Source organism: Equus asinus, chromosome 5 (genome assembly GCF_041296235.1).
Source record: "Equus asinus isolate D_3611 breed Donkey chromosome 5, EquAss-T2T_v2, whole genome shotgun sequence".
In the NCBI taxonomy this organism is placed as follows: domain Eukaryota; kingdom Metazoa; phylum Chordata; class Mammalia; order Perissodactyla; family Equidae; genus Equus; species Equus asinus.
Genome location: NC_091794.1, coordinates 25,313,613 through 25,337,473, shown reverse-complemented (window position 1 = coordinate 25,337,473; position 23,861 = coordinate 25,313,613). Strand labels below are relative to the sequence as shown.

At 44.2% G+C, this 23,861-nt stretch overlaps 1 protein-coding gene across 1 annotated transcript in view; it reads left to right on the top strand.

Annotated features, from left to right (window-relative positions):
• The window catches only part of MUC13 (mucin 13, cell surface associated), a 30,107-nt gene extending 9,938 nt beyond the window's left edge, over nucleotides 1–20,169 (top strand). The window contains exons 3-12 of the mRNA XM_014866861.3: nucleotides 191–313; nucleotides 1,788–1,894; nucleotides 5,684–5,739; nucleotides 7,754–7,917; nucleotides 11,668–11,793; nucleotides 12,134–12,263; nucleotides 12,918–12,955; nucleotides 14,822–14,906; nucleotides 17,018–17,229; nucleotides 18,897–20,169. Of these exons, the coding sequence (XP_014722347.3) occupies nucleotides 191–313; nucleotides 1,788–1,894; nucleotides 5,684–5,739; nucleotides 7,754–7,917; nucleotides 11,668–11,793; nucleotides 12,134–12,263; nucleotides 12,918–12,955; nucleotides 14,822–14,906; nucleotides 17,018–17,229; nucleotides 18,897–18,904 (1,049 nt within the window). The 3' untranslated portion in view covers nucleotides 18,905–20,169. The remainder of the gene's footprint in view (nucleotides 1–190; nucleotides 314–1,787; nucleotides 1,895–5,683; nucleotides 5,740–7,753; nucleotides 7,918–11,667; nucleotides 11,794–12,133; nucleotides 12,264–12,917; nucleotides 12,956–14,821; nucleotides 14,907–17,017; nucleotides 17,230–18,896) is intronic.
• The last annotated feature ends 3,692 nt before the right edge of the window (nucleotides 20,170–23,861 follow it).

Sequence of the window (23,861 nt, the reverse complement as noted above, 5' to 3'; positions counted from 1 at the left end):
CAACAAACTCCCTAGAGATGTAAGAAAATATGTATTTTTTTTTTTTAGCTCTTCTAAGAGTGTGCTGTGGAGTAACATAACCAAGGAATAGCAAGTGCCCAGGAGTAAGGCATGAAGATTTGAAAGTATGTTTCCGGGTGTTATTTGTTGCTATGCTGTGGATCTTTAATGTCTTTCTACTCCGTCTCAGGTCCCAGCGGTCCTTGCCAGGGCGATCCATGTAGCGGTGGTTCTTCATGTGTTAGTCTGAATAGTCATTACTTCTGCCTGTGTTCGGAAGGGTATTACTATAATTCTTCCATGTGCAATAAAGGTGAGTGGATGAGTTCCAAGGGATGAACCGTGCGGAACCGCATCTCATACCTAAAGCGGAATAGAAAACTTAATGTAATGGCAAAACGAGCTTCCAGAATACCAGAGGTAGAGGAAAATTTGGAGGCAACAAAGGCCAGGGAAATAGAGAAAAGGCTTCTGGAGCAAGTCAGATCTATGAGCTAGTCCTGAAGTTCTGAGAATGGATGTGTCCCTTCACTTTACCTGTTCAAGGGAACAGTGCCTTGGGGACAAGATGAGAATGACAGGTGTTGAAGCCCCTGAAAAAGTACAAAGACTGCACAAAGATAAAGTAGTGTCGGTACATGGCGACACTGACGCAGAATAAGGTAGATAGACCTGAGACCACACGGTCAGACAAGGCTGGGACCTGGCCCCCTGACCCTGGTTCAGTTCTCTATCATAGGACTTGCTTGCTCCATAGTAGCAAACACCATTTTTAGAGACTTAAGAGCCTCTCAGCTCTAGAAATGAACTTTAGGAGCAAGCAACACACCTTTGGCACAACATTTTCTTTGGTTAGATCAGCTGGCTTCTGTAAACATCCAAGGCAGTTTCTTGGGTTAGGGATTTTTATCTGTTTCATGAATGAGAAATATCCCCCCTTGCCAGAGCAGAACAATTGTATAGGAAATTAATGCATTGTATTGGCCCCAAGGGTTAGAGATATGCCAAAAGCCCAAAGGATGTTCATATTTTTAGCACTAATAATATCATTTCTGGGGATCCGCTCTAAGTAAATGACCCCCAATATGGAAAGATTTGTACCTGATGTTCATTGCAACCTTTTTTTTCCTTTTAAATAATTAAAACCACTAAAAACTAAAAATGTCTACATCAATGAAAGGAACACATATTTCATAGAATATTATGCAGTCTTTAAAAATGATAGTTTTGGGGGCTGGCCCTGTGACTGAGTAGCTAAAGTTCCACGCGCTCCACTTCGGCGGCCTGGGGTTCGCGAGTTTGGATCCCGGGCGTGGACCTACTCCACTCACCAGCTGTGCTGTGGAGGCATCCCACATACAAAGTAGAGGAAGACTGGCACAGATGTGAGCTCAGGGCTAATCTTCCTCAAGCAAAAAAAGAGGAGGATCGGCCATAGACGTTAGCTCAGGGTGAATCTTCCTCACCAAAAAAGAAAAGTTATGAAGACTAGGCAATGATTTGGAAAAATCCTTATTATATAATAATAAGTAAAGTGACATGACATAAACTTAGAATTATAATGATGTAAACTATGCATGGAAAAAAAAGCTTGGAGAAACACAGCGAACTGAAACTGGTTGTGTTAAGTCGGGTCGGATTTGGGATAACATTTTTTCGTATTTCCAGACTTCCTGTGCTATCATTATATAGTGTTTAGAATTTTAAAAAATAATCTATGTTTCAAACCAAATGGAGATGACCTTCTTTACATGAAATAGTACAGAAAGATTCTGCTTGAATTTCAGGAAAGGTATTCCCTGGAACAGTTACAGTAAGAGTATCGGGAACATCTGACTTGGAAAGTCAACAGTCTGAGGCCTATCAAGACTTATATAATAAAATCACTACATTTGTAAGTATCTTCCAACTTTCCTTCTTGTGTAAGTGTTCTTCGTTCTGACACTGAGTTGCAGAGCACAGGGCTGGTATTCAGGTGGCTCTCATTGGCACAGCTGTGCCAGTTGTTCAGATGCTGAAAGGCACCCTTTCAGCTTGATAAACAGCAGCTATCCTGAGCCCCCTGGGTACCAGTGCTTCCCAGGTGCCCAGGTCCCTCCCTGGGACCCTTGGGCTTCCCATGATCCTGCACCTGGAAGGGGTTTAACACCCGGCACAGCAGAGGGCCTTAGAAGCTTGCTCCAGCCATGCCATACTCATTACATAAGCGATTAGAACACTTTTATAATGGACAGATAAATATAATGACCTTTTAAATTATTTCCAATGAATGGAAGAGAAAAAAATTTAAAGATGTTGGGGTTTTTTCTTTTTACATTCAAATTTGCATAAATTTCCATCCTACTCTAGATTTTTTTAACGTCTGGAAGAGGAACTCCATCTGAATTAACATCTGTTACTTTTTTCCCCCCATTTTCAAAAATGTCAAAATGAACAATAGCTTTATTTCGTCTGGATTACTGTGAGTGAGTGTCGATGGGAAAGGGATGGAGCTCTCCCTTCTGGAACCATAGATGTGAGACCTGGAAGGCCTAGCAGAGGGCATCCAGTCAATGTTTCTTAGAGTTTAGTTTTAAAGGAAAAAAATGTTAGCCTGTAACTATGTCTTAGAACCCTGGGTGGAGAAACACTTTTAAAAACAAAAGTCTTATTTTATGACAATGTCTTTCCATTTTGAGTTACATCATTACAAAAGAGTTTTGTTATTAGAATTGGTGAAGTAGAAAAGGATTGTTATCTAAATGATTTTACAGATCGTACAGAGGTAGTGCTCATGACCCGGTGTGATAGGATAAAAACTGTGGCTGGCGCATCCCAGGGCTTGCCCCCGCCTCTGTGCCATACCACGTGTGCATGGTGGTTCTTATCCTCTATCCTGGATCGACATTCCTATTTGCCCGCCTGGATGGTATTCAGTACAATGACAGCAATATCAATGTGTTCCTATTTCCAAGGACCCCCTCGATTGTCCCCCGTGGCTTTACTGAGCACTGGCCACTGTGGCCACTACATTTCCCAAACTTGCTTTGGGAATGAGTGTCCAAAAGTCCCCTCCAGCTGCACGCCTTATGCCCTGTCTCAGAGACCAGTGTAGAGACTTGGGCTCAGTCTTGAGTGTCCCAGGGGGATAGAGGGGATAGAGCATTCTTATAATTTCCAGGAGGCTTTTAACCAAAAAAGAATGTACCAGAACGTCCTTGAAACTCCCACAGATAGGAAAATAGAGACAATTTATTTTCTTCAAGGTCCTCTCAGTAGACTTCGTAGCCAGGGCTGTCACGCCTAGGCCCGGAGAAGTCTCCCAGGGTCCGCTTTCGACCCTGCTGGATCCACATGGACGGTCCACACTGGGATTTAAAGTTGCCCTGTTGCATGCTGTGCCTGGTATTTTACGTGTAATACTCTAATTTTCAAAACAACCCCGTTGAGGAGATAGTGCTCTGGTGCCTATTTTATGGATGAAGCAGACAAGGATCAGGAAAGTTAAGTAACTGACTGAAGGTCACCCAGCTGATGAGTGAGGAGGTCAGGATTTGAACTCAGACCCTGCTGGCCACGGAGCTGCTTCCCCTTCTCCTCACCTGCTGGCTCAGTGGTGCAGTGGAGGCCGGGCAGACCCATTTGGATAGCTCCCGCCTTCTTGTCCAGCCTTGCAGCCCTTCAGATTTGGAGGTAGATATCCCAACAGCCTCAAAGGGTGACCTGGAAGAGAAACAAAAGAGACACTTCCCCCTGTGTCAGATGCTAATTTCACAAACTCTTCTTCGGGATTAAGAAAATTAAATGGACAGTGGTCAGTAGGGGAGCTGAAACAGACCTTGGAGTTCATCCAGTGAACTTGTTCCTAAGTGGACCCCCGGGACCCTGATGGTTTACAGAAATACCAGCTATTCCTAATGTTTAAAAGATGATAAAGGAATATGGACATATTCTGGATATGAGGGTGCCCAGACTAACTAAAGCATCAAATTTATTGAAATCGACTATTATTAAAGATTAATGATTTGACATCTCTTTAAATGACATTGGTTGCCATGATCTTTTAAAGTGTGAGGTCCCCTTGGGGAGAAAAATAATAAAAGTCATAGGTTATAAAAAGGTTGCACCAACCCAGTTCAACACTCATCTGATAAATATGGAGACCTGGACCCAAAGAGGAGAGAACATGTCCAAGGTCATGACTGTAGCTTTCACATTTAATTCATTCAAGCATCAGTTATCCAGCATTTGTCAAGCATTTCTTGGGGATTGCCAAGAGCTATGGGGCAGGCTGGGGTCTGGGCCAGTTGGGGAGGTTGTGTCACAAGAAAAAGAAAACCTGGGACCAGCCCTGGGGCCCAGTGGTTAAGATAGTGTGCCCTGTTTCCATGGCCCAGGGTTTCACAGGTTGGGATCCTGGGCACAGACTTGGCACCGCTCATCAGGCCATGCTGAGGTGGTGTCCCACATAGCACAACCAGAGGGACCTACAACTAGAATATACAACTATGTACTGAGGGCTTTGGAGAGAAGAAGAAGAGGGAAAAAAAGAAGATTGGCAACAGATGTTAGCTTAGGTGCCAATCTTTAAAAAAAAAAAAAAAAAAAAAAACCAAGAAAAAAACCCTCAAGTTTTATAAAAAGAAAAAGAGAAAGAAAAAGAAAACCCTGTTCTTGGCATCAAAGAACTTAGGTTCTAATTGGGACCCCCCCCACCCCACCTCCACCTCACCCCTTCCAGAGATCCCAGCTTTATGTCTGGCCCCTTCCCTACAAGCATCCAGAGTTCTCTCTGCTCGTACAGCACAGCACATGCCTAAGAAGATCCACCTATGCTGGAGCCCCTTCCAGCTCACAGAGTCACGCATCACGTGTTCATCTCATTTTATACACCTCACATCACATGCACACATATATGCAGCGGGAGCTACTGCTACCTCAAGTTTTCCAATGGGAAAAGTGAGACTCAAAGAAGTCAAATCATGCAAAAGCTGACGAATGGAGAAATTTGACTTTAGGTGTTCTTCTCACCTTAGCCCATCTGAGCCACCCTACTTCTGAACATTAGCATATGCTCGTCTTCCTTCCACTCCCTGACCTATTGAAATGGTTCAAGGCCCATTTCCTTTATGAAGACCTCTCTGGTTCTCTGCAATCAGAGGAGAGCTTCTTTGAAGGTCCACACACAGTACATTGTATCTCTCTGCACTGCTCACCTCTCTCAGCTTCATGGTGTGGTCCCCCATTAGATACTGGGTGGGTCTGCCATCTTTGTAGTCTCTAAGTGCTCAGGCATAATGCCTTGGCAAGTGGGCAATTAATTAAGTGTTTTCTGGGTAAAATGATGAGTGCATGAAGCATGCATGTAGATAAGTCTAACAAATATGCAAAACTTCACCATGGCTTTGAAAAGACAAACTTAATAAGTTGGTCGCCTTATTTTTAAGTGTACAGTCATTGATTTGGCTGAATGCTTTCGGTTTCTGTCTTTTTCTGGATAACTCTGACTTAACTCAGAATCTTACTATTTTGAGGAAAAATAACTGAAGGTGTTACAGCACATGTCAAGAATAAATAATCTGCTGTGATGAACCATGTATATTTATATAAATGAATTTACAAATGTATTTATGTTAACACCTAGATATAGTATCACTCTCTTTCCCCTCTTTGTAGTTGTTATTAAATCTGTTCTTCTCTGCAGTTTGCAGATGCCTTTAGCAGTTCTGATTATGGACAGACTGTAATTCTGAAAGTAAGGTAAGTTTGTCATGGACCGACGGGGTACTTTGGAGGCAGGTGAGCGCTTGCCTAACTTCCGGTCTTCTCTTGAGTTCCCGGTGCAGCACAAAGGCCCTCTGGTGGCAAGCCACAAGTCAAGAAAAGATGGTCAGTCTGAGCACTGCAGAGAGTCCTGCCCATTACATCACATTGACCCTGGCCAGGATGGGCAGGTTGTGACCTGGGGACAGCAAGATGCTGTTTGTGATTGGCTACGCAGCAACTTGCACAGATGGTGCAGGGCATCTCCTGGATCAGTTTGGTTTGATCCTTTGGCTACAAACCACACCTGATCAACCCCTGGAAGGTGAATTCCAGGGGGCCAGGAGGAGAATGAATGGTTCATAATCATCTCTTTCCTCATATCGGGGGAGTGAGGGAAACAAGAACACACCAGTCACACACCTGGCTACTGAAGGGCCAGTAGTGAGCTCACTGTGCTGTAAGAACAAGTATTTCTTGATAATTATGAGTATGCAATGACCAGTGCCGGGTGCTCCTTAGGGACCCAAAGAGGCAGAGGAGTCTCAAGAAGTTAGCAATTCCATCTCAGCCTTCTCTGAAGCATATGGATACACAGGTGCCACAGGCCGAGGAAAGAATGCTCTAAGAGGAGTGGAGTTGTGCAGAAAAAGCAGCTCTAATGTATTTACATTTTATGGTTTTACTATTTCATCTATCTTTATAAGCTTTGTCAAATCCTCTGTGGAATAAGATAAATATATATAAATATTTTATGTAAATGTTTATATACATAAAAATTTTATGTAAATATAAATATTACTTAATTGCTAAATTTATTATATATGAAATATACAAATATAAATGTTTATGAAATATAAACATTTTTCAACTAATAAAGAACAACTTGTATCAAGTAGCCTATATATTCCACTGCCACCTCCAGACCCTATCATGAATGAGTCATGGTAGACGATTTTACATTAGAATTCTGAAGCCCGTTTTGCTTTTTTTGAACTCCCTTTTGAGGTGGTTGTCCCTAAAAACAGAGTTTGGTTCATGTTTTGGATTTTCTTGATTGTTCTGAAGAACCAGCACGGCTGTAAACATTTCCTAAGTAGACAGGCTATATTTTCAAGCTTCTGTATTTATTCAAAAGCCAAAATGGAGTATAGAAAAAAAAATTGGACAGGAAAAATATATCCTGAGTCTTAAAAACACATACCCACAAACCAAATAGGGAGGCAGTTTTTAAAAGTCCTTTTTTGCCTCTCTGTCTCAGTGGTTGTATCAGTTGAGTCATTTTGGACAATGAAAGAATTCGAACTTGGCCACAGCTGTTCTTAGGGCTGCAAACGGCAGTGCTGATTAGAGAGAAGGAAGATCTTAGGATGTCTTGCTCGTAGCGGGCACTCAATATTTGATGATAGGGCTTAGTGTTATATGCTCATGTTTTCCGCAGCTCCATCCCTCCTTGTTTCAGTTCTCCTTCAGGTCCCGTGTGCCCAGGCCCAATCACATACCCACTTTGAAGCTGCCTACTGACTTCCTGGCCCTTTTTTGGAAACGACCCAGATTTCCTATGGTTGATTACTGCTCTCTCTTGCACAGGAGGAACACACATCCCTCTGTCTCTCTCCAAGTGCAAGTGTGAGACTGAACAGATCGGCAGGAGACCTACTCTTGATTTTCTAAGAAAGTGACAGCTTATTTCGGATGTTACTTGTTCTACTTCTGGTTAACTCCAGACTCTTAGATCCTAAAAATGATTGTCCACAATTTTCCTCAGTGTCCTCCAGCAGGACATTGTTTTAGGCATACATTTCCTCTGAATACACATTGAATATTCATCTCTGGGCCTGTAAATTGCCATCTTACTGCAACCCCAGGCCTCCATATTTGGGCCCCAGTTGTGGATGTAGGACAGTGGGTCAGGACTAGAGCGGGAGATTTGGGAGTCTGGGAGGTTTGAAGACCTGTTTGTTGATCCTTCTGTTCGATTCCTCAAGTGATGGATTCACTTCATTTTTAGCACTTCTCCTTCAGCGAGATCTGAAATGCGTGCTGGTGAGCAGGATATTAATGTATCGGTAGTAAACATTTTTGTACAAACTACAAAAGAAAATGAGACCAGCGTGTCTGATACAATTCAAAAAGCAATCACTGACGCCTCAGGTGACATTAGAACATATGCTCGTAAGTATTAAATAATTCTATTCAAAGTTTACTAAAGACGTACCTACCTTTTTGCAAACTTTTCCACTGTATGTAGCAGGGGGCAAGAAGACCTGGATGCCTGAATATCCACAGACTTCCCCAAGCTCCCTTTCAACCAGTCCGTTCTTCCTCCCTTTCCTCTCTCACTCGACCTCTGCTCCTTTCCAGCCGTCTCCCAAGTCATCAGACTGACCAGTTTGTTCCTCTTCTTGGAAGGCAGCCTTAAACAAAGAGTCTCCAGACAGGGGAAGATGAAGGAAGGAGAAACGAAAGGGCTTTATACCAAGTTACAGCTTCCTAAATGATCAGAGAAAGTTTATCCATACCGTTTTCCCTTTAGTCTGATACACAAGCCCACAGCATAGCTGTAACAATTTACCTTTTTTTTTTAAATTGAGGCACAATTGACTTAAAACATTATATTAATTTCGGATGTCATAACAATTCACTTTTGCTGTGTTACAAACCACCCCAAAACTTAGTGTCCTAAAACAGCAACTATTTATTTATTGGAACACCCTAATTCTGTGGATGTGAATTGGAGCTGGGCTCAACTGGGCAGTTCTGCTGATCTAGGCCGGTCTTGGCTCACTTCGACTTCTGCCGTTAGCTGCTGGGCGGGTCTGCTGGGGGCTGACTGATCTGTGATTGTTCGGATGGGCGGTTCGTCTCTGCTCCACATGGTCTCTCATCTTCCAGCAGGCTAGTCCTCAAGGGTTTCAAGAGGAGAAAGAGGGTATGTTTCAATGTACAGGTGTTTCCCAAGTCCCTGCTTACGTCACATTTACAGCATCCTAATGGCCAAAGCAATTCACATGGCCACGAACAGTGTGGCAGGGTCCCACCAAAGCACTTGATACAGGAAGGCGTGAATAAGTTGACACTATTACTGCAGTCAACCCGCTTTGGCCCTCTCAGAAGTGACCTGTTAGGGCCAGCCCCAGGGGAAGATTTGTGCAACTGGTTCTCAGTCCTGGTTGCCAAACCCCAAGGCCTCCATTGAGGCACAATTTATTTGACTTTTCTGTAGCATTTGACACTGGTATCTTTCCCTTCTCCGGGCCTCCACCTTCATTCTCCTAATTGCCTTCCTGCCTCCCTCATCCTTCTTCTTGCTGCTTCTAAGACTCCTTCTTTAGTCTCTTAAATTTTTGCTTTTTGATGATTGTAATCTCCCTGGGCTAGTATGCAAAACTTATTTCTCTTTTTGAAAATATGAACACATCCTGTGCATTTACAATTTTCCAGCACATTTTCTCTTTCTTCAAGATTTCACAGAGATTCTCACTGATCTCTCAGGACTTGGAATGTAAATGCTCTGGGATAAAACACAATTCTATCAGAAAAGATGGGGGCTTCTCTGCACTGTACGCCCTCGTTGGGCTGCGATCCCCTTAGCAACATCCGTTCAACTCTTTTCCATCTAAGTGTTATGTCCCAACAGAAGAGACTGGAGAAAAATAGTTATAGAGCCATTCTGCTTTTCTCACGTCATCCATCAATGTTACACCACCAGGCCTGGCCTTTTCATGAGCCTCTTGTAGCATGGAAAACACACAGACACACACAACTCCATTCACTTGCCCATATTTCATGTTAATTCTTTGCTCTTTGTTGTTGGACTTCTAAATTTTTATTTGTTGATTATTTTGGGTTTTTTCGTGGCAAGCCTGAGCTCACTGGGAACTCTAAACTTCCTCTGTCACATTTTAAATATCCATCTTTGGTTATAGGACCTTCTTTCCATATTTTGTTTGTCTCTCTCATTTGAGAGCTTCCTGTGCAAACCATGCCAGTTTCTAAAATTACCTGACCCGCTCCTCCATTTTTTTATTTTATAGCTCATGGGGATCATTTGCAGCCGCACAGATAGAATTACATTTTCAGAGCTTCTTACCTTCTTGAAGAACTATTTTCATCTTCCAGAGTCTTATGCCATGGAACTACATCTTTTCCTTGCTAAATGTTGCAATATTTACTCTCTCAAAGTCAGGCTCCTCTTTCTGGTGATCACTTGGTCCTTGTCTTCCAAGAGACCCATGACTTGTGTCTGCCAATCAATTTCTCTTTGGGGTCAGAATTTGGTCCTGAGTAGCAAGTCATGCAGTCAGAACTTCTACCCTTTGGAAGATGAAATTTTCAGCAAGGCAAGACAAGACCTTATCATACACTCTGCATTTGACTAGATGAGACGTCTAGCCAGCAAGTGCGAGGGAGTTGAGGGTCCCCATCAGCGTTGGGACTGACCACTCAGAGTGGTTGCCAGCTGAAAATAACCAGTGCATTCTTCAAGGGAGAGTTGGAGTCCCCTGTGCAGTTGTCTCCTTTTGGCTCTCCTTAGTAATTGCCTTGGCTACAAGCCCTGCGTATTTGAAATCATTTGGCCTCAGCTCTGAAAATTGAGTTTTTTAACAACTCCTCTCAACATCTCCCCACTCTGAGACTAAGCATGCTCTCTAAGATACATGAACAAATTACTAAATGATGCCAGTAGAGATGGCCAGTGAGCATGAACCACCCAGCACATGGAAATGAGGGCCTCAGAACTTTTAGAGGGAAACCCCTTTTCCTGCTCTCTGGCTTCTGCTGCAAAGACAGATTCTCTCTTCTGTGCCAAAGGGCCTGGAGTCTCTTTCCCTTTTAGTTGGAGGCATTTTCAAATGACAGGTGGTGAAAGAAGGTTGGTTACAGGTCTGGAATGTTTAGAAGAGAGGAACCACATGACCACTCTGCCTCCTCCTATTCTTTCCCCGAGTCTAGTCTCAGGTTCATCTCTTTATTCCTAATGCCTTCCAACCTGCTTCAAGGCTAACATTCTTAAAAGATTGCGTTCTCATGTCGTGCTTCTGCTCAAAATCTGCCAGTGCATTCTCAGGCTTATAGGATAAAAGTCAGTGTCCTTGGCCTGGCCTTCAAAGTCTGTTCTACCCATGAATGAACAGAAGAATGGTTATTTGTTGAGGCTCCTGGAGTGGCACTTGCATTACATTAGCTCATTCAATTCTCACAACAATCACGTGAAACAAGAATTATTAGCCCCATTTTATAGACGGAGGGAATTTGGACCCATCAAAAATCAAATGTTTGAACAGAAAGCCCACAGCCAATAAATGGAAGACCCAAGAATTCTCCATTTTCTTCCAGCTTGCCACCCTGCGTCCCCTGTACCCAAGTGCAGTTCCATCACTCCCGACAAGAGTGCTTCGCTTCCTTTTATACCTTGTTTACTGCACTTGGACAGACTTTGCCTGTCCTCTGACTGTTCACATCTGCCCTATTTTTCAAGACTTAGCCCAATTCCCAGCTCCTGCATGATGTTATCTTTAGCTCCTTGAGCCCCTGAATTCCCATTGTACTTAAAGTCTAGATTATGAGCTGCTTGATGAGACTCTCTATGGGTTCAAACAAGTAACTCTACAAAGATGGGCCCCAAAGTTATATAGATTCTGTGTTCCTTGTGGAACCCAGCACAGAGCTAGGAGCAAAAGAGTTACTTGAACTTGAACGTGATTGCACTGCCCTGGATTGAATTAATTTGAATTGAATAATATAAGAAAATAGTTATGGAAGAGAGGACTAGGGAGTTGGAATTCAGAATCCCAGATTTTCGTTTGTTAAATCCCAAAACTTCTTAAAAGACAATTATAACTACAATGCAATGGAGTGCTTTTGCAAGATACTTTATCCATATTATCTTGCTGAATGTATTGAATTATCCGTGCCTTTCAGGGCAAGAACGGTGTGATTACTATGGCTGTCAAAAGACGGATGCTCAAGATGACTGCAGCAGTGGTGTACTGTGCACATGCAAAGAGGGGCTGACCAGACCTAACCTGCAGGTCCCTTTCTGTCTTGGTAAGTGTTCCACCTGCTTCTAAATGTTCTTCAACTCCTAGCCTCTTTCCTTTTGCATTTGCGAAGTACAAACTTTAATGCTCAAGTTTCCATGAGCATTTCAGAGTCTGAGGGATGTGAATTTTGGCTTTAGAAACATGTGGACCTGATTGGAGCCTTGGCTAAGAGCTGGTGACGCAGCACCTGTGCAGGTTCCCAAGGGGCATGACATGTGCAGAGCCAATGAACACCTCATTTCACTTAGGAAAAGCAACGTGAAAAAATTGTATTCTGTGACATATCACTTTGGGGTTGAAGAGGTTGTTCCTGAAAATTACTCAGAAATCACTCTGTTTTGAAGCTTCTGGTGCACAGTGTCCTGATACCTGCAACGCAGAGCACAAGAGGCAATGCTTTGTGAAGAGTGATGGGAGCACTGGCTGTGACTGCCTGCCGGGCTACAAGCAAGATGGTCAAGGGACCTGTCAAGAGTAAGAGAAATCACTCCTTTTTTATCTTGTCACAGCTGGAGCTAGGCAAAAAGGATAGAGCTTGCAATGCATATATGGGTTTAGGGTCAGGAAATTGGTACATTGGCATAAGTAGGTAGGTACAGAGCATCATCATCATCAATAGCTCTTGAAAATTCTCTGTGTGCTAGGAGCCACGCTAGGTAATATGTCTCACACAACAACACTCTCAGGAATGTATCAGTTCTCCATTTTCAGGTGAGGAAACTGAAGCTCAGAGAATATAATAAATAACGTGCTCCAGCCCACGGGGCAGCAAGTAAGTGGCAGAGCCATGTGGCCTCATAGGCCGAGGGGGTCCCACCATATTCCATGCCTCTGGCGTTCAGCTTCTCCTGAACTGCTTTATCTTCCTGGAGCTCAGAGGATGGAATATCCAGTCGGTAGCAAATGAGACCACATAGGATTGTGTACCTCCCTCAACCTTCCAGAGCTCCATGGAGGGTGCTCATCTGGAAGAATGGGAGTGTAAGGAAGAAAAGAGAAAGGGGAGAAGGAGAAAGGAGTGGAGGGGGGAGGAGAGGGAAAGGAAGATGGGAAGGAAGACATAGAGGTGGGGTGGGAACTCCCACAGACACGCTTTACCATGGTTGCCTATTACTTGTTGTATTTTAGGTGTGCATTTGGCTTCAGCGGAGTCAACTGTGAAGACAGTGAGTATGAAAGTCTTGCTTTGTTTGTTTGTTTGTTTGTTTTTGAGAAAGATTAGCCCTGAGGTAACTACTGCCAGTCCTCCTCTTTTTTGCTGAGGAAGACTGGCCCTGAGCTAACATCGTGCCCATCTTTCTCTACTTTATATGTGGGATGCCTACCACAGCATGGCTTTTGCTAAGCAGTGCCATGTCCGCACCCAGGATCTGAACCGGTGAACTCCGGGCCGCCGAGAAGCGGAACATGAGAACTTAACCGCTGCACCACTGGGCCGGCCCCCAAAGTCTTGCTTTGTTATTAAGCATCTGAGAAACAAAGATTGACCACATTCAAAATTCTGATCAGTCCCCCAAAGTCCCCAGTTCCCTTCATAAAGAGACAAAATCTGTCTCCCGTATGTCTCCTGGGTCACACCATCCCATGCCCGCCCTAGGTCACCAGAGGCAGCACCTCTCCTATAGGAGATAACAGAACTCAGCCCAAGAGGTGGGCTGGTACCTCTGGACTTGTCTCAGGTCAGCAAAGGGCATCCTAACATTATATTAATTTCCTATCTTAGCTTAAATAGGCATTTTCTGCCATTAGAAAGGATAAAAGAATAGTATATTCCAAAAAGGTTAGTGGTTGTTGGAGGGCATAACTCGAAACCAGGTACTGAAATACTCAAATATTTTTATTTCTGAGCTATTTACTAGTTTAGGATGTCTTGCTTCATTCTCTCCTATGCCCCACCTCCACCAGATTGGACAATACTACATTATATTTTAAACTACCTTATATTTTAATTTTACATAATGAACTAAAGAGCAGTGATCCAAGATGAAGGAAATATGACTTCCATCTTCAACGCCTCCCAGCCAGCCACGAAGTTAGTGATGAGAAATGCTCTTAATTTCTACTGTACTTTGTTGCAAGGCTGGATCTGCTAAAGCCATTTCTTTCTTCTGGGCTTTCAGTGTTCACATCTATAAAATTAGAGGTTTGGACTGGATGACCTTTGAGGTCTTTTCCAGACTTAATGGTCTATGGCTCCAAGAATCCAGGTTGGAGTTGACATATATGGCAGTTATGTAGCAGAAAGAGACAAAGGGGTCTAGAGCAGCAATGTCCAATAGAAATATAATGTGAGCTTCATATTTAATTTCAAATTTAAAAAATTCTAAGTAAATTTGTGAAAGTAAGGAGAAATAGGTGAAATTGATTTTAATAACATTTTATTTCACTCATCAGCAATATTATCATTTCAACATGTAGTCAATATAAGAAATATTACTGAGATATTTTACATTTCTTTTCATCCTTTGTGTTTGAAATCTGCTGTGGATGTTACACTCACGGGCCATCTCATAGCCACATTTCAAGCGCTCAATAGACAGACCAGATTTTGAGGAGGAGAGTGAGTGGCAATGAACCTCCAGACTCTTCCCTCATCAATTCTATCAAACCATTACCTGGCTCTTCTATTACTGACAAATTTAACTCCAACCTAGTTTCCCCAGCTTATCAGCAAGGTCAAGTAGGGTGGGTAGGCAAAGGCAGCAGAGGTAAGGAGGGCATATGGACCTCGGTTTTGGTCCCATACCCCATGAAGCCCAGGAAGGCCCTACCACCATGGCCTTCTTTGTGTTTATGGTCTTTTATCTGGCAAGTCTGTCTCTTCTGATTGAGTTCTGAAGACAGAGTTTGGGTTGTGGGAGGAGAGGGTTAATGGAGGTTAGCCACCCACCCACCCTGGTCCTGGAGGGGTTGGAGACTAGAGCCTGATGGTCCTCACAGCCAGGAGCCCCTGGGAACACACGTGCCTATGCAGTAGACAGTAGGGAACTGCTTGTAGGAGGCTGTTCCTACTCTCCTCTTTTCTCTTTCAGACTTTAAGCTGATCCTCACCATCGTGGGCGTTATTGCTGGCATCCTCATTCTCAGCATGGCGATCACATTGATCATCTCAGCGAGGTAGGGAATGGAAGCGTCCCTTTCCAAGGGCACAGCACCACTGGCATTACACTCTGGTTCCCAAACACACCTGGCCTTTCCCAGGCAAGGGAAGGGAAATACGTGAGCCCTCTCTAATACCATTGACGTTTTTTTTCTTACCTTAATTTTCTTCTGATTATATAAGCTGTACATGAACATGGAAGAAAATAGAGAAATGTGTAGAGGAGCAGAATAAAAATTCACCCACAAAACTCCGCACCCTGACACAAGGAACATTTTGGCATATATCCTTCCAGGGTTTTTTCTATCTTTTTAAATGATATTATATACATAATTTGTATCCTTCGTGTTTTTAAAAAATTCCGTTGACGTTTATTTTTGCTTAACACTATAACGTGACATAGCAACCATTTCCTGATGTCATGAGAAACTCTTTGTTAACAGTATTTAACTCCATTGATGTTGTCGAATATAATTTTCATCAAGTCACTCCCCTGCCCAGGACCTTGCTGCAAATGGTCCAAATTAGCCTCAACTGAACCCCCTGGGTTTTAAAAAAGTAGGAACTGTTACATCTGCACGGCTGTTTCTCAGCTTTGCGCCTGAGGTGTTCTGCCTAGGAACTTAAGTAAGGTCCATTCGTTTATTCAACACAAATGTAGATATGCCAAAGTTCCCTCCATTAACAGAGAAAGAGACCACTGCTATCTCTGTTCCAGTCTAAATGAGCCAAGTGGGGACCCACTTTGATGAAAACAAGCTACTTTTTTATAACGTTTAGCTCATGTCTTATATTTTGGCACAATAGGTGTTTTTGCATCATAATGTGAGAAGATAAATAGATTTTAGCTTCCTAAAATATTTCGTTTCTTCTTGTATTTTATTGTATTTTGATATTAACTCTTCCCCAAAGACTTAGTTATAAGGACTCAAAGCTGGGCAAGGGAATGTGTCTTTCCCTTTTCCAGACAAAGGGCCAGAACATTGCATTCTGGAGCAAGCTCGTCTCCTCCTTTCTCGGGAGGACTGGCTGACTGTCCTGGGTCTCCAGCGTGCAGGGGCTGCTGTAAAACCTCGTGACCCTGTGACAGCCGGACTCTCAGTTCCTCCTTCCTGCTTGCTGCAGAGGAAGGTTTGCTCCCAGCTCAGCCTCAGATTCATGATTCCTGGGAACACACCAAGAATGATAATGTCTTACCCATTTTAAAGGGAAGGAAGCCTCTCCTCTGTCACCTTAGACAGGAGTGTTGTCAAAGGGCAGGACCCTTTTGTGGGCTTGGCTGGCCATCAGGGTCATAGGGTGAGTGGGTCTTCCTTTACGACATCCCATTGTGACTGAGGCACAGGTGACTATCACCCTGAGAGGGCCTTGTGGGCGTCACAGGTGCAGCAGGCCCCACGCCCCACTCCAACAGTCTAGGGCACTGCAGGGGCAGGACGATGGCCTGTGGGCTGGAAGGAAGGAAGGGTCACCATCAGAGTTAATCGGGGGCAGATACCCCCCTGACCCTACTTCCACTTGACTTTGAATGCGTACACCTGAGATCCTCGAGGGTCTGCGGCAGAACCCGGGAAAATTCTATTCTCCTTTGAAGACATCTATTCCTGGAACTCAGTTCATTCACTGAGGTGCTTCTATAGATGTTGACTTTGCCTGAATGAAAAATTACATCACTAATCATCTTTTCTCTTTGATTTCTATTATTATTTCCGTAAATCCTTCAAAAGCACCCTTAAGAATACTCACATTATTAGCAGAATTTGCATGAGACCATGGAACTACATGGTGATATTGGACCAATGTTAACTTTCTGGTTTTGATGGTTACACGGAGCTTTTGGGGAGACTGTCCTTAAACTGAGAGAATCCACACTGAATGAAGTAATGAAGAATTGTGGGTAATGGGGCATCAGATCAGCAACTTACTCTTAAATGGTTCAGAAATGTTAACAATTGGGGAATCTGGGTGATGGATGTATGGGAGCTCTGTGTAACTTTTTTTTTTTGGTAACTTACATGCAAATTTGAAATTATTTCAAAACTTTAAAACGTTTTTTAAAAAGAATACTAACATCCGTATCAAGGAACTTTCCGCCCCTGTCAGATCCTAATTCCTTTACTGATTACAGATCAAGGAACAAACAGAAGAATATTGAAGAACAGAACTTGATTGACAACGAGTTTCAAAATCTGAGACTGCAGCAGACGACAGGCTTCAGCAATCCAGGAGCGGACAGGAGCCTCTTCCCGAAAGTCAGGACGAACATCTCCAGAGATGACCAGCTGCAGAACCCTTATGCCAACCAGAGAGGCTCACACAACCCTTATACAAACCGGAGAGGTGCGCCCCGCCCTGACTATTAGGGGAGTCAGTGGGCTTTGTGATGGGCCTTTCTGAGTGGAATGCCCCAGGGCAGAGTAGGGACCTGGCTATTGTATCTTCACCAACCGGGGCTGCCCCCAAAGGATTTTCTGTTTTCTTTTTTTAAATCAAAAGAGAAAGATCAGAGGAAGCTCCCTGGTATGGTAAATAGCCACCACTTGGGCCCTAACACTGACCATCTCACTGACTTTAGACACGTCACTTAATTTCTCTGGCCTTCTATTTCTTCAGCTGTAAGAAGAGCAGCTTAATTTAAATGCCCTTACAGTCCCTTTAAATTACAAGTGTCTGTGGATATGACTCCAGTGGTTATGATGACGATTCCCAGGCTGTTTAAGGGCCTAGGATCTAGTCAGGCCTGGGAAGGACTGTTGCATGACAACGTGGTTCTGTGGGGTCCTCTCCAGCCAGCCCATGGAAAGGCAGGTCTCTCCTTTCCTCCCTGCAGACCTCGAGGCACCCTGATCAATTTCTAAAGAGATAAGGCAAGTTAGGCTGGTAGTATTTTATCTCCCTGGGGGCGACTTTCAAGGAGAATAGCCTGTGCTCTTTAGATGTGTATTGATAATCGTAGCCGGCATTGCTTAGTGTGATCCGAATGAAACGCTGGAGGGAGAAAGCCTGTCAGAGGAGACTCTTGCAGGGAAGAGAAACAAGGGACTGAGATGGAAGGAAGGAGAGACGATGAAGGCAGAGGAGAAAGGGGCCAGAGAAGAGAGGGAAAAAAGGGGGCAAGGAGAGAAATGATTTTTAAAAAAAAAGGAAGACTAGGCAGAAAGGGAAAGAAGGTAATGGGTAGGAGTATGCAGAAGAGTAGAAAACTGAAGAGGATGAAAGAGGAGGAGGACACAGGCGGGTGGGGAGGGGCCGAGAAGGGAGGCATGGGCTCCACGCTCTGCACTCTGCATGCATATCTCACTTCTGCAGACGGCCCAGGGAGCACGCCACCCTTTGAGGATCTTAATGCACTTTGAACATTCTGGGAAAACCCGACTTATTTTTATTTTGAAATTCCATGGCTTATTTTGCACATAAAGTTTCCTCTAGTCATGGAAGTCTAAATGTTTAATGTGTGTACAAAGAGATGACTTGCACAGAATGCATCATATTGCTTAGACACAGGGTCTAGCAGCAATAGCCAAAAATGGACACCCTGTGGGAACGCCTGTTGGCATCATCTAAGGTGAACCTTAACCAGCAAACTCGTTAAAAACTTCCTTTCTTCCTTGTCAGTGGAGCCCTTACTTCAAGTGTAACCTTTAAAGAGAGCCCTGTAGTGGTACAATAAGCATGAGATTTAGAGTCAGACAGACCTAGGTTCAAAGCCGTGCCCTTCCTGTTACTAGCTGTGTGATCTTAGACAAGTTACTTGACTTCCCTGGGCTTGTTTTCTCATCTACAAAACGGACAAAATGAATCCTACCTTGTAAGACAAAAATCAAATAAGCTAATATATATAAAGGACTTAGCACAATGACAGATTCTGATTTGCATAATAGTACTCAAATAATGTTAATTAAAATAATGTTAATAATTTATGAATCTAAATTTTCGTATATGTCTCTGTTGGAATGCTTCTTTTCTGAGAGTTTTTTTCCCCTCTCTCTTTCTCTCCTTTTGTCTAGAATGGTAGAAATCTAGAACCATCCATGGCCCTCAACCCAATGTAAGCTTTTATTTTGAGTGTTTAAAAGACTGATGGAGAAGTGAGCAGCCATAAAGAACTGGCCTTTGGTATGTTTCTTCCACCCAACGTCTAGCCTCTCTGAATGGACTCGTGGCCATTTGCTATGAATACAGCCTGTTTGCTAACTAAGTACCTGTGAAATTGAATGCACGTAGATGCTATTAGCACTTGCAAGCTAGTTGATTTTCTCCAATCAGTACAATGTTTAGGTTTTTTTTTTCCTTTCGGGGCAACAACAACCATTTCCAATCCAGAGGAAAGCACCCCGACGTTGTTCACTGCTGGGAGAACGTTGCTCTTGAATTGATAGCCTGCAGATAAATGACCCAATTCTGGGAGACTCCTACCCTCAGCTGTGGAGGTCCCAGAGGACGGGAGGAGACACTGTCCTTTAAGGTTCTCAAAGTTCATCCTCTGACAAGTTAAAATAGCTGTGCTGCTTCTCTCCCTCAATGTGGGGATTTCATTACTTTGGAACCGCCAGACAGCTTGTGACCTGGCCTCACACCAAGAGGACAGAATAGACACTTCTCTCAGCTTTTTGGGAGGAGTGACCGGGAGGCTAGGACATTTTTGACGTTTATTAGAAGGCCTGGACCAGAAATGTCCGCTGTGGGCTGCATTCTAGAGTTTTTGAAATGCCAGTAGGTGGGAGAGGCAGGGAGAAAAAATGTGACCAGGAGTAGGAGGAAGAGAGGCAGGAGGGAGCTGTGCTGGGAGGATGAGTCAGGGAGGAGGTACCCAGGATGCACCTTCGTCCTCACAGTGTCCTCCTCAATGAGCAAATGGGCGCTTCCTCCATTCATGCCTTACCCAAGACTCAGAGCCTAGGAAAAGGCCAGAAGACAAAAACGCCAGGAGCAACAGCTTGAAGTCACTTTGAAACTGCAGACATTCTGTCTGGCTGCTGGTGAGAGAGGAGGCTTGTGCTCTGGATCCAGATGTCAGCCTTGTGATGCAGATTCCAGAGGTATTCCCCCCCCCTCCCCCCCAGGCCTCTGCCTTGGCTGGTGACAGAGGCTTAGCTGTGGCCACCAACACACACACAGCCAAGAATGGGAGCAGCCACATCCAGCACAGGCTTTCTTTCCTGTTAACAGTGTCCTTGTTTATGTCTCATGTCTGGTCCCCTTGCAAGTTATTTTTATTTGTTATTATTATTTGCTCTTGACTGTTAACTGTGAAAGGTAACAAATAAAGTATCGTTGGTAGATGGTGTCCTTCCTTGCGTTCGGGGTTTTGGTGATGCACGGAGCAGTAAGTCTCACTTTCAACAGCAGCCATGTCACAAGGCAAATTGGATAGATTGACATCCGCTATCCCCATTAGGGACTGTTGGATTACCCAAGGTAATTTTTTAACAGAGAGTAGATATTTTTGGCTGCTTCTTCATGCACATCTCATTCCACACCCATTATGAAGCAGCCAATTATTTTGGGTGGGACTGATCTGATCCCCAGCTCCCAGGCGTGGGCCTTGGTTGGCCCAAGCAATCAATGGGATCACAACCCCTCCTTGCCACAAAGATTGACCTAAGAGTGAGCAGGTGGCATAAGTGGATGCAATTAGAATAAAGCCCAGATTTTGGTAGGAGGCTCTGGAAGAGAAACTTTGTTCTGGAGAGTGGGCCTCTGTTCTTGAGGATGGGAGGCCTCAAACTGCTTCAGTTTTGCTGAGCTGACACGTAGAGGAGGGCAGAGCTGAGAGAACCACGGAAAAATGGAGCTGGAGCTCTGATCAGACTACAGCTGAAGCCGCTGAACTTTACTATGAGGCCAGTTTGAGTAGTTGTTTCTGTTTTTGCAACTGAAAGCATCCTCATTGATACTACTTGAGTTCTCAAGGCTAGGTGGTGAATGGGACAAAAGAAGCTCCCTTGTACGAGCCCACAGTAAAGACATTACCATCAACCAAAGAGTGAACCGCAGCAGACAAAACAACACTGTGTAACTTGTCACTGCAGACTTGATTTCTTACCTACATGCTATCTCCTTTACATTTTAAGATGATTCTAGATTCAGTGCTAGATTTAGGCTATTTGAACCTCTTTTCTAAAGAGTCCCACCTCCCTTGTGCCCCTCTGCACTAGAACACGCCCACTTCCATTGCTTCTCAAAGGTCCCGGGCCATACAAACTCTGAAAGTCTTCAGAGACTTTCATCGCAGTTGTTTGAAAAAAAATAATGCTCTAGGGGCTGCCCTGACAGCATAATGGTTAAGTGTGCGTGCTCCACTTTGGTGGCATAGGGTTCGCAGGTTTGGTTCCTGGGCACAGACCTACACACTGCTCGTCAGGCCACGCTGTGGCAGCGTCCCACATATAAAAAATAGAGGAAGATGGGCACAGATGTTAGCTCACGGCCAATCTTCCTCTCACAAAAAAATACAAATAAAACAAAAATGATGCTCTAAATATGTACCTGTGTAATGTTTATGAAAATAGCTTTTGTGTTCAAAGGTGCTTTTGATTCCTATACTATGCAGCCTGTGAATTCGGTTGTTTCTGCCCTCTGGGACCTTTGCAAAGTTTTCTCACGGATCATCCCGTGAGCTCGGAGGGCTGTCAGAATGATCTTCCTAAGATATGAGTCTGATCATGATCCTTCCTTGCTTAAGGCTTTCAAGGCTTCACCCCTGAGAGAATAAAGCTCCTGGAATCAAGCCAGGCTCCTTGTGGCTCATCACTCCTTGTCATCTGGTCGTGGCCACCAATTACTCCTGCTTAGCCTCTGCTCCCCTCCCCCCCACAGTGCACTAATCCTCTGGCCCCACTGGCTGCTCCCTGAACACACCACTTCTTCACACCTCCATCTCTTTGCTCTTGCTCTTCCCTCGACTTGGAACGCCCCTTTCCTTCAGCTGCCAGATAAATACCTCCATCTGTCTACATGAGCTACACCATCATCTGCCCTGACCAGCTGTCCTAACCCTCCGCTCCTCCCTGCAGGACTCTTCAGTACAAGCATCACCTCCGTCACGTCCTGACTCAGTCCTGTAAGCAGTTCCCCCAGAGAAGAGGTTGTGCACGGGGAGTCTTTGTTTCCTTCTCAGCACAATGCCTGGCAGAGGATAAGTATTAAATAATCATGTATAAAATGGAGTCTGAAATGGGACTCTTCAGCTCGACCTTGAACAGTATGTCCATTATCTTGATGGTGGTGATGGTTTCATGGGTATATCGAAACGTGCCCAGTTGTACACTTTACATATGTACGGTTTATTGCATTTGAGTTATACCTTAATAAAGCTCTTTTATTTTTAAAGATTTTTTATTTTTTCCTTTTTCTCCCCAAAGCCCCCCGGTACATAGTTGTGTATTCTTCGTTGTGGGTTCTTCTAGTTGTGGCATGTGGGACGCTGCCTCAGCGTGGTCTGATGAGCAGTGCCATGTCCGCGCCCAGGATTCGAACTAACGAAACACTGGGCCGCCTGCAGCAGAGCGCGCGAACTTAACCACTCGGCCACGGGGCCAGCCCCTAAAGCTCTTTTATTTTTAAGGGGGGTGCTCTCATGCAGGGGCCTCTCGGACCTTGAGGGAGGCATCCTCTGGTCATGGCCCTAAGACAGGACAGGAACAGAGACGCATCATTCTGCTGCACCTCTACATTAGACTGAAGGTCTCTGGGGTCAGCACTGGGCGAACCAGCTGAGGATGGGTGGCTGCCCTGCCAGCAGCAGGACTCAGTTGCACATCGGAGTCACTGATGAGAGTTAAAAATCACTGATGCCTGGGTCCCATCCCAGAGCGCTTCATTGGTCTAGGGCAGGCCTGAGCATCCAGATTGTGTCAGCTCCTCGGGTGATTTGAATGAACATCGGAGTCTGAGAACCCCTGCTTTAGCTCAGCGGCTTGGCTCCTCATCATCAAGCCCCAGATCACATCATTTCCCATTCCTTCCCCCGAGAGTCTAGAAACCAGGAGTCCATTATGCACAAGAAGCTTCAGTGGGCTCTGAGCCTCTTTTGGAGAAGGAGGTCAGGCGCACAGATGGCATCAACACCAAACAGCTTGAGACTTAAATCTTTTGGGCAGTTTTGCCCCTAAACCACTATGGCTCTCTTCGCCCCCTCCTAACCGCTGGGCAAATTTCATGGCCAGTAGATGGCGCTGTCTCCTATGACTTCCAGACAAACCAACTTCCGGTGGTGGAGCGCTTTTAAAAGGCTTGCTTGAAGTCCTTAACTTTTAACACACCAATTCTAAATAACTTCCTCGACTTTTTCTTGGTCTCTTCAACGCTCGCTCTGGTGGCAGGGAAACATGAATGTTACTCAGCTCCCTCCTGTTGCAATATTTGCATCATTTTTACTGGATCATTAGAGATCATACGTTGTTCCCTTTATTGGTCCTGTAATACCTTAAGTTTTGAAGTAATGTTAGTATCATATTGATGGTGCAAACAATTAGGTACAATTGTTCAGGTAATCAACGTTTTATTTCCTGGTGACTTTCCAAAATTAGTAGGGAGATAAATCCATTTTCACTGAAAAATTCTTCAGTTAAGATAAAATACAAAATGTCACCAGTGAGAGGTGTCTGTCTTTCATCAGCTTTTATGAGGTGAGCAAGGTCTGGCTGGGTTTTTTAGAGAATGAGGTTGGGGAGAGGCCTGGGGTGCAGTATGGGGGTCTTCTCTCAACCTCTAGGCTGTGAAATGTGGGTTCCTTTATTCAAAGACAGAAGCTTGGGGCAAACCATCAAAGGCTTCATAATTTCCTCAGGCCTGGTTTTCTGAGCCCACAATCATGACATATGATCCAATAAAAGAATCCTCTCCTGCTTCTAAATAAAAGAGCCAGTTAGAAAAACAACAATAATAACAGTTAACATACTATGGAGTACTTAACAAATGCCAGGCACAATTCCTAGTGCTTTATGTATATTAACCCCTTTAATTCTCAT